The 14,328-nt window shown below is 44.8% G+C and overlaps 1 protein-coding gene across 1 annotated transcript in view; it reads right to left on the bottom strand.

Moving 5' to 3' along the window:
* Positions 1 to 14,328, bottom strand: part of LOC140734425 (myeloid cell surface antigen CD33-like) — a 609,813-nt gene that overhangs the window by 280,152 nt on the left and 315,333 nt on the right. Inside the window, exons 4-5 of the mRNA XM_073058385.1 lie at positions 11,318 to 11,611; positions 8,766 to 8,883 (exon numbers count right to left, since the gene is read on the bottom strand). Coding sequence (XP_072914486.1) covers positions 8,766 to 8,883; positions 11,318 to 11,611 — 412 coding nt within the window. The remainder of the gene's footprint in view (positions 1 to 8,765; positions 8,884 to 11,317; positions 11,612 to 14,328) is intronic.

Raw genomic sequence — 14,328 nt, 5'->3', positions numbered from 1 at the left:
GTTACAGTGATCACGAGAAACACATCCCATTGTGTTATAGGGATTACGAGAAACACGTGCTAGTGTGCATAGGGATTATGAGAAACACGTCCCAGTGTGCATAGGGATCACGAGAAACATCTCCCAGTGTGTTATAGGGATCACGAGAAACACGTCCCAGTGTGTTATAGGGATCACGAGAAACACGTCCCATTGTGTTATAGTGATTACGAGAAGCACGTGCTAGTGTGCATAGGGATTACGAGAAACATGCCCCAGTGCGTTATAGGGATAACTATAAACATGTGCAAGTGTGTTATAGGGATTATTAGAAACACTTCCCAGTATGTTATGGTGATCATGAGAAACACGTGCAAGTGTGTATAGGGATCAAGAGAAAAACTTCCTAGTGTGCATAGGAATCACGAGAAAGATCTCCCAGTTTGTTATAGGGATCACGAGTAACATGTCCCAGTGTGCATACGGACAACGATAAAGAAGTCCCAGTTCATTATAGGGATCACGAGAAACATGTCCCATTGTGTTATAGGGATAACTAGAAACACGACCCAGTGTGTTATAAGGATTAATAGAAACATATCCCAGTGTTATAGTGATCACGAGAAACACGTCCGATTGTGTTATAGGGATTACGAGAAACACATGCTAGTGTGCATAGGGATTACGAGAAACATTTCCCAGTGCGTTATAGGGATTACTAGAAACACGTCCCAGTGTGTTATGGTGATCATGAGAAACACGTGCAAGTGTGCATAGGGATCACGAGAAACATCTCCCAGTGTGTTATAGGGATCACGAGAAACATGTCCTAGTGTGCATAGGGATGATGAGAATCATGTCCCAGTGTGTTATAGGGATCACAATAAACACGTTCCAGTGTCTTGTAGGGGTCATGGGAATCATGTAGCAGTGTGCATAGTGATCACGAGAAACACGTCCCAGTGTTTTATACATATCACGAGAAACGTGTGCCTGTGTGTTGTAGGGATCACGAGAATCACGTCCCAGTGTGTTATAGGGATCACGAGAAACACTTCCCAGTGTGTTATATTGATCACGAGAAACAAGTGCCAGTGTGTTATAGGGATCACGAGAAACACTTCCCAGGATGTTATAAGGATCACGAGAAACACATCCCAGTGTGTTATAGGGATCACGAGAAACATGTGCCAGTGTGTTATAGGGATCACGAGAAACATGTCCCAGTGTGTTATAGGGATCACGAGAAACATGTGCCAGTGTGTTATAGGGATCACGAGAAACATGTCCCAGTGTGTTATAGGGATCACGAGAAATATTTCCCACTGTGTTATAGGGATCACTAGAAACATGTGCCAGTGTGTTATAGGGATCACGAGAAACACCTCCCAAAGTGCATAGGGATAACGAGAATCATGTCCCAGTGTGTTATAGGGATCACTATAAACACGTCCCAGTGTCTATTAGGGGTCATGGGAATCATGTAGCAGTGTGCATAGTGATCAGGAGAAACATGTCCCAGTGTGTTATGGGGATAAGTAGAAACATGTCCCATTGTGTAATAGGGATGACGAGAAACATGTGCAAGTGTGCATAGGGATCAAGAGAAACACTTCTCTGTGTGCATAGGGATCACGAGAAACATCTCCCAGTTTGTTATAGGGATCAGGAGAAACATGTCCCAGTGTGTTATAGGGATTACTAGAAACACGTCCCAGTGTGTTACAGTGATCACGAAAAACACGTCCCATTGTGTTATAGGGATTACGAGAAACACGTGTTAGTGTGCATAGGGATTACGAGAAACATTTCCCAGTGCGTTATAGGGATAACTAGAAACACCTGCAAGTGTGTCATAGGGATTACTAGAAACACGTCCCAGTGTGTTATGGTGATCATGAGAAACACGTGCAAGTGTGCCTAGGGATCACGAGAAACATCTCCCAGTTAGTTATAGGGATCACGAGAAACATGTCCTAGTGTGCATAGGGATGACGAGAATCATGTCCCAGTGTGTTATAGGGATCACAATAAACACGTTCCAGTGTCTTGTAGGGGTCATGGGAATCATGTAGCAGTGTGCATAGTGATCACGAGAAACACGTCCCAGTGTTTTATAGGGATCACGAGAAACATGTGCCTGTGTGTTGTAGGGATCACGAGAAACACGTCCCAGTGTGTTATAGGGATTATGAGAAACATGTGCCAGTGTATTTTTAGGGATCACGAGAAACACTTCCCAGTGTGTTATAAGGATCACGAGAAACACGTCCCAGTGTGTTATAGGGATCACGAGAAACACATGCCAGTGTGTTGTAGGGATCACGAGAAACACGTCCCAGTGTGTTATAGGGATCACGAGAAACACGTCCCAATGTGTTATAGGGATTATGAGAAACATGTGCAAGTGTGCATAGGGATCAAGAGAAACACTTCCCAGTGTGCATAGGGATCACGCGAAACATCTCCCAGTTTGTTAATGGGATCACGAGAAACATGTCCCATTGTGTTATAGGGATAACTAGAAAGACGACCCAGTGTGTTATAGGGATTACTAGAAACACGTCCCAGTGTGTTACAGTGATCACGAGAAACACGTCCCATTGTGTTATAGGGATTACGAGGAACACGTGCTAGTGTGCATAGGGATTACGAGAAACACGTCCCAGTGTGTTATAGGGATCACGAGAAACACGTCCCAGTGTGTTATAGGGATCACGAGAAACACGTGCCAGTGTGTTGTAGGGATCACGAGAAACACGTCCCAGTGTGTTATAGGGATCACGAGAAACACGTCCCATTGTGTTATAGGGATTACGAGAAACATGTGCAAGTGTGCATAGGGATCAAGAGAAACACTTCCCAGTGTGCATAGGGATCACGCGAAACATCTCCCAGTTTGTTAATGGGATCACGAGAAACACATCCCATTGTGTTATAGTGATTACGAGAAGCACGTGCTAGTGTGCATAGGGATTACGAGAAACATGCCCCAGTGCGTTATAGGGATAACTATAAACACGTGCAAGTGTGTTATAGGGATTATTAGAAACACTTCCCAGTATGTTATGGTGATCATGAGAAACACGTGCAAGTGTGCATAGGGATCAAGAGAAAAACTTCCTAGTGTGCATAGGGATCACGAGAAACATCTCCCAGTTTGTTATAGGGATCACGAGTAACATGTCCCAGTGTGCATACGGACAACGATAAAGAAGTCCCAGTTCATTATAGGGATCACGAGAAACATGTCCCATTGTGTTATAGGGATAACTAGAAACACGACCCAGTGTGTTAAAAGGATTAATAGAAACACATCCCAGTGTGTTATAGTGATCACGAGAAACATGTCCGATTGTGTTATAGGGATTACGAGAAACACATGCTAGTGTGCATAGGGATTACGAGAAACATTTCCCAGTGCGTTATAGGGATTACTAGAAACACGTCCCAGTGTGTTATGGTGATCATGAGAAACACGTGCAAGTGTGCATAGGGATCACGAGAAACATCTCCCATTGTGTTATAGGGATCATGAGAAACATGTCCTAGTGTGCATAGGGATGACGAGAATCATGTCCCAGTGTGTTATAGGGATCACAATAAACACGTTCCAGTGTCTTGTAGGGGTCATGGGAATCATGTAGCAGTGTGCATAGTGATCACGAGAAACACGTCCCAGTGTTTTATACGGATCACGAGAAACACGTCCCAGTGTGTTATAGGGATCACGAGAAACATGTGCCAGTGTATTTGTAGGGATCACGAGAAACACTTCCCAGTGTGTTATATGGATCACGAGAAACACGTCCCAGTGTGTTATAGGGATCACGAGAAACACATGCCAGTGTGTTGTAGGGATCATGAGAAACACGTCCCAGTGTGTTATATGGATCACGAGAAACATGTGCCAGTGATGTAGGGATCACGAGAAACACTTCCCAGTGTGTTATATTGATCACGAGAAACATGTGCCAGTGTGTTATAGGGATCACTAGAAACACGTGCCAGTGTGTTATAGGGATCACGAGAAACACCTCCCAATGTGCATAGGGATGACGAGAATCATGTCCCAGTGTGTTATAGGGATCACAAGAAACACGTCCCAGTGTCTATTAGGGGTCATGGGAATCATATAGCAGTGTGCATAGTGATCAGGAGAAACACGTCCAAGTGTGTTATGGGGATAAGTAGAAACACGTCCCATTGTGTAATAGGGATGAAGAGAAACATGTGCAAGTGTGCATAGGGATCAAGAGAAACACTTCTCTGTGTGCGTAGGGATCACGAGAAACATCTCCCAGTTTGTTATAGGGATCAGGAGAAACATGTCCCAGTGTGTTATAGGGATTACTAGAAACACGTCCCAGTGTGTTACAGTGATCACGAGAAACACGTCCCATTGTGTTATAGGGATTACGAGGAACACGTGCTAGTGTGCATAGGGATTACGAGAAACATTTCCCAGTGCGTTATAGGGATTACTTGAAACACGTCCCAGTGTGTTATGGTGATCATGAGAAACACGTGCAAGTGTGCATAGGGATCACGAGAAACATCTCCCAGTGTGTTATAGGGATCACGAGAAACATGTCCTAGTGTGCATAGGGATGACGAGAATCATGTCCCAGTGTGTTATAGGGATCACAATAAACACGTTCCAGTGTCTTGTAGGGGTCATGGGAATCATGTAGCAGTGTGCATAGTGATCACGAGAAACACGTCCCAGTGTGTTATAGGGATCACGAGAAACATGTGCCTGTGTATTTGTAGGGATCACGAGAAAAACTTCCCAGTGTGTTATAAGGATCACGAGAAACACGTCCCAGTGTGTTATAGGGATCACGAGAAACACATGCCAGTGTGTTGTAGGGATCACGAGAAACACGTCCCAGTGTGTTATAGGGATCACGAGAAACACGTCCCATTGTGTTATAGGGATTATGAGAAACATGTGCAAGTGTGCATAGGGATCAAGAGAAACACTTCCCAGTGTGCATAGGGATCACGCGAAACATCTCCCAGTTTGTTAATGGGATCACGAGAAACACATCCCATTGTGTTATAGGGATTACGAGAAGCACGTGCTAGTGTGCATAGGGATTACGAGAAACATGCCCCAGTGCGTTATAGGGATAACTAGAAACACGTGCAATGGTGTTATAGGGATTATTAGAAACACTTCCCAGTGTGTTATGGTGATCATGAGAAACACGTGCAAGTGTGCATAGGGATCACGAGAAGCACGTCCCAGTGTGCATAGGGATCACGAGAAACATCTCCCAGTGTGTTATAGGGATAAGTAGAAACACGTCCCATTGTGTTATAGGGATTATGAGAAGCACGTGCTAGTGTGCATAGGGATTACGAGAAACATGCCCCAGTGCGTTATAGGGATCACGAGAAACATCTCCAAGTTTGTTAATGGGATCACGAGAAACACATCCCATTGTGTTATAGGGATTACGAGAAGCACATGCTAGTGTGCATAGGGATTACGAGAAACATGCCCCAGTGCGTTATAGGGATAACTATAAACACGTGCAAGTGTGTTATAGGGATTATTAGAAACACTTCCCAGTGTGTTATGGTGATCATGAGAAACACGTGCAAGTGTGCATAGGGATCACGAGAAACACGTGCAAGTGTGCATAGGGATCACGAGAAACACGTCCCAGTGTGCATAGGGATCACGAGAAACATCTCCCAGTGTGTTATAGGGATAAGTAGAAACACGTCCCATTGTGTTATAGGGATTACGAGAAACATGTGCAAGTGTCCATAGGGATCAAGAGAAAAACTTCCTAGTGTGTATAGGGATCACGTGAAACATCTCCCAGTTTGTTATAGGGATCACGAGTAACATGTCCCAGTGTGCATACGGACAACGATAAAGAAGTCCCAGTTCATTATAGGGATCACGAGAAACATGTCCCATTGTGTTATAGGGATAACTAGAAACATGTCCCAGTGTGTTATAAGGATTAATAGAAACACATCCCAGTGTGTTATAGTGATCACGAGAAACATGTCCCAGTGTGTTATAGGGATCATGAGAAATATTTCCCACTGTGTTATAGGGATCACTAGAAACACGTGCCAGTGTGTTATAGGGATCACGAGAAACACCTCCCAATGTGCATAGGGATAACGAGGATCATGTCCCAGTGTGTTATAGGGATCACTATAAACACGTCCCAGTGTCTATTAGGGGTCATGGGAATCATGTAGCAGTGTGCATAGTGATCACGAGAAACATGTCCCAGTGTGTTATAGGGATAAGTAGAAACATGTCCCATTGTGTAATAGTGATCACGAGAAACATGTCCCAGTCTGCATACGGACAACGATAAAGAAGTCGCAGTGCATTATAGGGATCACGAGAAACATGTCCCAGTGTGTTATAGGGATAACTAGAAACACGACCCAGTGTGTTATAAGGATTACTAGAAACACTTCCCAGTGTGTTATAGTGATCAGGAGAAACACGTCCCAGTGTGTTATAGGGATAAGTAGAAACACGTCCCATTGTGTTATAGGGATGACGAGAAACATGTGCAAGTGTGCATAGTGATCAAGAGAAACACTTCCCAGTGTGCATAGGAATCACGAGGAACATCTCCCAGTTTGTTATAGGGATCACGAGAAACATGTCCCAGTGTGTTATAGGGATAACTAGAAAGACGTCCCAGTGTGTTATAGGGATTACTAGAAACACGTCCCATTGTGTAATAGTGATCACGAGAAACATGTCCCAGTCTGCATACGGACAACGATAAAGAAGTCGCAGTGCATTATAGGGATCACGAGAAACATGTCCCAGTGTGTTATAGGGATAACTAGAAACACGACCCAGTGTGTTATAAGGATTACTAGAAACACTTCCCAGTGTGTTATAGTGATCAGGAGAAACACGTCCCAGTGTGTTATAGGGATAAGTAGAAACACGTCCCATTGTGTTATAGGGATGACGAGAAACATGTGCAAGTGTGCATAGTGATCAAGAGAAACACTTCCCAGTGTGCATAGGAATCACGAGGAACATCTCCCAGTTTGTTATAGGGATCACGAGAAACATGTCCCAGTGTGTTATAGGGATAACTAGAAAGACGTCCCAGTGTGTTATAGGGATTACTAGAAACACGTCCCAGTGTGTTATAGTGATCACGAGAAACACGTCCCATTGTGTTATAGGGATTACGAGAAACACGTGTTAGTGTGCATAGGGATTACGAGAAACATGTCCCAGTGCGTTATAGGGATAACTAGAAACACCTGCAAGTGGGTAATAGGGATTACTAGAAACATGTCCCAGTGTGTTATGGTGATCATGAGAAACACGTGCAAGTGTGCATAGGGATCACGAGAAACATCTCCTAGTGTGTTATAGGGATCACGAGAAACATGTCCTGGTGTGCATAGGGATAACGAGAATCATGTCCCAGTCACAATAACGAGATCACAATAAACACGTCCCAGTGTCTTGTAGGGGTCATGGGAATTATGTTCCTGTGTGTTGTAGGTATCATGAGAGACACGTCCCAGTGTGTTATAGGGATCACGAGAAACATGTGCCAGTGTTTTTGTAGGGATCACGAGAAACACTTCCCAGTGTGTTATAGGGATCATGAGAAACACATCCCAGTGTGTTATAGGGATCACGAGAAACATGTCCCAGTTTATTATAGGGATGATGAGAAACACGTCCCAGTGTGTTATGGGGATGATGAGAAACATGTCCCAGTGTGTTATAGTGATCACGAGGAACACGTCCCGGTGTGTTGTAGGGATCATGAGAATCATGTCCCAGTATTCATAGTGATCACGAGAAACACGTCCCAGTGTGCATAGTGATCATGAGAAACACTTCCCAGTGTGTTATAGGGATGACGAGAAACACTTCCCAGTGTGTTATGGGGATCACGAGAAACACGTCCCAGTGTGTTATAGGGATCATGAAAAACACATCCCAGTTGCATAGGGATCACGAGAAACAAGTTCCAGTGCATCACAAGAACAAGTGCCAAATATGTTTTAGTGAACATGGGAGTGGGGGCCCAGTTTGTTACAGGGATCACAGTGTTTTGTGGACTCCTCGGTCAGGGGTCCGGTGTGTTATAGGAACCCCTGTACTGATGTCCCAGTGTGTTATAAGGATCAAGAGCCTTTGGCCCCAGTGTATTATAGGAACCCCTGTACTGAGACCCCAGTGTGTTATAAGGATCAAGAGCCTTTGGCCCCAGTGTGTTATATTGAACATGGGTACAATGTCCCAGGGTGTTATAAGGATCAAGAGCCTTTGGCCCCAGTGTATTATAGGAACCCCTGTACTGATGTCCCAGTGCGTTATATGGATCAAGAGCCGTTGGCCCCAGTGTGTTATATTGAACATGGGTACAATGTCCCAGGGTGTTATAAGGATCATAGGAGCTTGGTTCCCACTCTTGGTGAGGGAGCCTGGGGACTATAGTGCCATGCTGTAGGAGTGTGAGGTGTGTTGAATGTCAGAGTACTTAACAGATATTGAAGGGTATCCCAGGTGGCATCAATTATATACTCCAGGGGGATGTTTAGTAATGGGTGGAGTAGTGCTGTGTGCAGATGGTGAGAGTCTATCAGAAGAGGAATTCCAGATCTCTAGACCGAGACTGAAGGCATTGCTACCACTGGCAGAACAATAATATTCAGGTGATTGCTCAGAAGCTGAGATTGAGGAGAAAAGATGGTCTTGGGCACTGGAGATCTGGTAAATGGGGATATTTATTGTCTTCTGAACTAACACTCACCTGTTAGTTCTACGTCGGGACTGAAGAACGAACCAAGTCAGAGTCACCAAGATGAACAGGGCTACAACAACTCCTGCAGCGGCCAGTGAGACAACCAGCGTATCCACCGTTGGAGGAGCTAAGAATGAGAGAACAATTACTTGTGGCAATTCCCTTGTTGGTTCAATGTGAGGGAATTCTCAACTATGTGACGGCCAGTGCCAAGGAAGTGCTGCAGTGGGACGAGCGGTGCCCAGAGACGACTACATGATGTGAAGCGGCAGCACTGGGGCAGCTCTGCACAGTGAGAGCAGCAGTACCAGTGGGGTACAGCACTGTAGCACTGGGGCAGCTCTGCACAGTGAGAGCATCAGTACCAGTGGGGTACAGCACTGTAGCACTGGGGCAGCTCTGCACAGTGAGAGCAGCAGTACCAGTGTGGTACAGCACTGTAGCACTGGGGCAGCTCTGCACAGTGAGAGCAGCAGTACCAGTGTGGTACAGCACTGTAGCACTGGGGCAGCTCTGCACAGTGAGAGCAGCAGTATATAACCATATATCAATTACTGCATGGAAACAGCCCATCTCGGCCCTTCTAGCCCATGCCGAACGCTTACTCTCACCTAGTCCTACCGACCTGCACTCAGCCCATAACCCTCCATTCCTTTCCTGTCCATATACCTATCCAATTTTACTTTAAATGACAATACCGAACCTGCCTCTACCACTTCTACTGGAAGCTTGTTCCACACAGCTACCACTCTCTGAGTAAAGAAATTCCCCCTCGTGTTACCCCTAAACCTTTGCCCCCTAACTCTCAACTCATGTCCTCTTGTTTCAATCTCCCCTACTCTCAATGGAAAAAGCCTATCCATGACAAATCTTTCTATCCCCCTCATAATTTTAAATACCTCTACCAAGTCCCCCCTCAACCTTCTATGCTCCAAAGAATAAAGACCTAACTTGTTCAACCTTTCCCTGTAACTTAGGTGCTGAAACCCAGGTAACATTCTAGGAAATCTTCTCTGTACTCTCTCTATTTTGTTAACATCTTTCATATAATTCTGTTTACATCTGAACTGGAGGGGGACAAATATTCTTGCAGGTAGGTTTGCTAGAGAGGCTCCAGTGGATTTAAACTAGATACAAGGGGAAGGGGAACCAAAGTGTAGGAACAGATGTATAGGAGAAGGAAGAAAAAGAAGATAGTAAAGTTGTTTGCACCGTTAGGGATAAACAGAGAGGAAGAGGTGGAGAATTTCTTAAATGCATTTATTTTAGTGCTAGGAGTGTTGTAATAAAGGTGGATGAGCTTAGAGCATGGATTGATACCTGGAAATATGAGGTTGTAGCTATTAGTGAAACATAGTTGCAGGAGGGGTGTGATTGGCAACTAAATATTCCTGGATTTCATTGCTTCAGGTGTGATAGAATTGGAGGGTCAAGAGGGGGAGGTGTTGCATTGCTTGTCAGAGAAAATATTACAGCGGTGCTCTGGCAGGATAGATTAGAGGGCTCGTTTAGGGAGACTATTTGGGTGGAATTGAGGAATGGGAAAGATGTATTAACACTTATAGGGGTGTATTATAGACCACCTAATGGGGAGCGAGAATTGGAGGAGCAAATTTGTAAGGAGAAAGCAGATATTTGTTGTAAGCACAGGGTTGTGATTGTGGGAGATTTTAATTTTTTCCATTCTGTAAAAGAATGGTTTGGAGTTTGTAAAATGTTTGCAGGATAGTTTTTTGCAGCAATACATAGAGGTACCAACTAGAGAAGGGGCAGTGTTGGGTCTACTGTTAGGGAATGAGATAGGTCAGGTGACAGAGGTATGTGTTGGGGAGCACTTCAGGTCCAGTGATTACAATACCATTAGTTTCAATATAATTATGGAGAAGGATAGGACTGGACCCAGGGTGGAGTTTTTTATTGGAGAAAGGCTAACTTTGAGGAGATGCGAAAGGATTTAGAAGGAGTGGATTGGGACAATTTGTTTTATGTGATGGATATAATAGTGAAATGGAGGTCATTTAAAGGTGAAATTTTGAGGGTACTGAATCTTTATGTTCCTGTTAGGTTGAAAGGAAAGGTTAAAAGTTTGAGAGAGCCATGGTTTTCAAGGGATATTGGAAACTTGGTTCAGTAAAAGAGAGAGATCTACAATAAATATAGGCAGCAAGGAGTAAATCAGGTGCTCGAGGAATATAAAGAATGTAAAAAGAATCTTAAGAAAGAAATTAGAAAAGCTAAAATAAGAAATGAGGTTGCATTGGCAAGTAAGGTGAAAAGTAGTGCGAATAGAGTCCAGCACTGAGGTACAGATAGAGTACTGTCTGGTGAGAGCAGCAGTAACAATAGAGAACAACAGGTAGTACTGAGGGAGCGCTGAGAATCTGCCCTGGGATACTGTCTGAACAGTGTGTGCAGAGGATCAGTAAACTCGGAACGGTTTGATGGGGCAGTACTGATAGGGGACTGTGTATCTGGGGGAGCAATAACTACACTAACAGAGGGACAGTGCAGAGGAATTGTTGCATTATGTTAAGATGTCACTGAATGCTGTCCATACTTACACCGCACGGTTAATGTGACTGTCTGCTCCGATGAAACAGATATGTATTTGAATCTGCAGGTGAGATTTTGCCCGTGGAGTGTGAGCGCTGGGGTGAAGGTCAGAACAGATGTATATGTCAGAGTGTCAGCCCGCTCGGTTACACTGCTCGAGTTTAACCACGATACATTCGAGGGCGTGATCCAGGTGAAGCTGGGTGTCGATCCACCACACGAGATGTTGAAGGTGCACCTTATGTTCACTGGTTTTCCTGCAACCATTTCAGCAGGGAATATCGAGGGCTTATCTGTGAAATCTAACACAGAGAGAGGGATCCTTTTAGATAAACGTAATGAGTAATAAATGACTGCTGGTTTGGAGGAACAAGCCTGACAGATTCTCTCCCTCTGCTCAAAGCACATTCACGCTCAGCACCTTTGATACTGCTGGGTGAGCAGGTCGGTAACACTGGTTTGTGACTGGCAGGATTCTGCCCTAATCACTGTCCACAGCAGAATGGACACAATGTTCATTAACCCTTCAATGACCCTTTAAAATAGGTTCGTAATGATCTGTACAAAGGTGTGATAGATGTTACAGCAGTTTATCATATTTCCCAAATTGATGGAAAATTATACCAGACATTCATCAGTGACATGTAGCTGTGCTGTAAGCAGATAGCTATGTCGATCCACGGTTTCAGATGCAATTTTGAAGTAATAATATCCATCATCTTCCTGCATGATGTTGTCTATAACCAGGGAACAGTCGCCATCTTTCAGTTTTCCGGATAGCCGGGTGCGATGTTGAAACATCGGGGATATCTGACCGTGATTCTTGGAGTGGGCAGTGACAGTTTGAGACCGACACTCATCTTTCATCCAGATTCCAACCCAGGTTTTATTGTCCTCGTGCAATAGAGAACTGTAGTGGCACGGAATCCGGGCACACAAACCCCTCTGCACGGTCACATCTGGTGGAGTGTTAGCTCTCCGCTCTTCCGACACTGCACAGAGGAGAAAAGGAACATCTTTCACCACTGATCAGCCACACCCTCAGCACCAGCCTCAGGTCCCCACTGTGGATTCATTCCAGATGTCAGGTCGATACATCCTATTGTCACTAATGAGACATTGCTGCACAGCTGGAGAAACCAGTCTGAGGGTAGCTGTACCAGTGAAAGGGCTGGAAACTGTCCATGAGGCAGAGCAAATGATGCATGGTGGTGTCAGAGCAGCAGAGTAACGAGTAGCAGGGAGGATCGTTCGGAAAGACGGGCTGGCAATTCGACCCTCACTTAAATGTCCTTCAGTACTGGGTCAGGAGAACTTCACCTCTAACACACCAGTGTTCACTCAGAATATCTCCTCTCAGAGAGCAATATTCCCTCAGTATCTCCCCTCTGACAGTGTGATGTATCTCAGTACCTCCCCTCTGACAGTGTGGTGTATCTCAGTATCTCGGCTCTGACAGTCTGGTGTATCTCAGTATCTCGCCTCTGACAGTATGGTGTATCTCAGTATCTCCCCTCTGACAGTGTGATGTATCTCAGTATCTCCCCTCTGACAGTGTGATGTATCTCAGTACCTCCCCTCTGACAGTGTGATGTGTCTCTGTATCTCCACTCCGACAGTGTGATGTATCTCAGTATCTCCCCTCTGACAGTGTGATGTATCTCTGTATCTACCCTCTGACAGTATGATGTTTCTCAGTATCTCCCCTCTGACAGTGTGATGTATCTCAGTATCTACCCTCTGACAGTGTGATGTATCTCAGTATCTACCCTCTGACAGTGTGATGTATCTCTGTATCTACACTGTGACAGTATGATGTATTTCAGTGTCTCCCCTCTGAAACTGTTATGTATCTCCATATCTCCCATCTGCCAGTGTGATTTCTCTCATTATCTCCCCTCTGACAGTGTGATGTACCTCAGTATCTCCCCTCTGACAGTGTGATGTCTACCAGTATCTCCCTTCTGACAGTGTGATGTATCTCAGTATCTCCCCTCTGACAGTGTGATGTATCTCAGTACCTCCCCTCTGACAATGTGATGTCTCCTAGTATCAACCCTCTGACAGTGTGATTTATCCCAGTATCTCCCCTCTGACAGTGTGATGTATCCCAGTATCTCCCCTCTGACAGTGCGATGTATCTCAGTATCTCCCCTCTGACAGTGTGATGTATCCCAGTATCTCCCCTCTGACAGTGTGATGTATCTCAGTATCTCCCCTCTGACAGTGTGATGTATCCCAGTATCTCCCCTCTGACAGTGTGGTGTATCTCAGTATCTCCCCTCTGACAGTGAGATGTATCTCAGTATCTCCCCTCTGACAGTGTGATGTATCCCAGTATCTCCCCTCTGACAGTGTGATGTATCTCAGTACCTCCCCTCTGACAGTGTGATGTGTCTCAGTATCTCCACTCTGATAGTGTGATGTATCTCAGTATCTCCCCTCTGACAGTGTGATGTATCTCAGTATCTCCCCTCTGACAGTGTGATGTATCTCAGTATCTCCCCTCTGACAGTGTGATGTATCCCAGTATCTCCCCTCTGACAGTGTGATGTATCTCAGTACCTCCCCTCTGACAGTGTGATGTATCCCAGTATCTCCACTCTGATAGTGTGATGTATCTCAGTATCTCTCCTCTGACAGTATGATGTTTCTCAGTATCTCCCCTCTGACAGTGTGATGTATCTCAGTATCTATACTGTGACAGTGTGATGTATCTCAGTATCTACACTGTGACAGTATGATGTATTTCAGTGTCTCCCCTCTGAAACTGTTATGTATCTCCATATCTCTCCTCTGACAGTGTGATGTATCTCAGTATCTCCCATCTGACAGTGTGATGTATCTCACTATCTCCCCTCTGACAGTGTGATGTATCTCTGTATCTACCCTCTTAGTGTGTGATGCAACTCAGTAGATCACCTCTGATAGTGTGATGTCTCTCAGTATCTCCCCTCTGACAGTGTGATGTCTCCCAGTATCTCCCCTCTGACAGTGTGGTGTATCTCAGTATCTCCCC

The sequence above is a fragment of the Hemitrygon akajei genome, chromosome 1, assembly GCF_048418815.1.
Source record: "Hemitrygon akajei chromosome 1, sHemAka1.3, whole genome shotgun sequence".
In the NCBI taxonomy this organism is placed as follows: domain Eukaryota; kingdom Metazoa; phylum Chordata; class Chondrichthyes; order Myliobatiformes; family Dasyatidae; genus Hemitrygon; species Hemitrygon akajei.
Note: the sequence above shows the minus strand (reverse complement) of the source record. Positions and strands in the feature narration are given on the sequence as shown.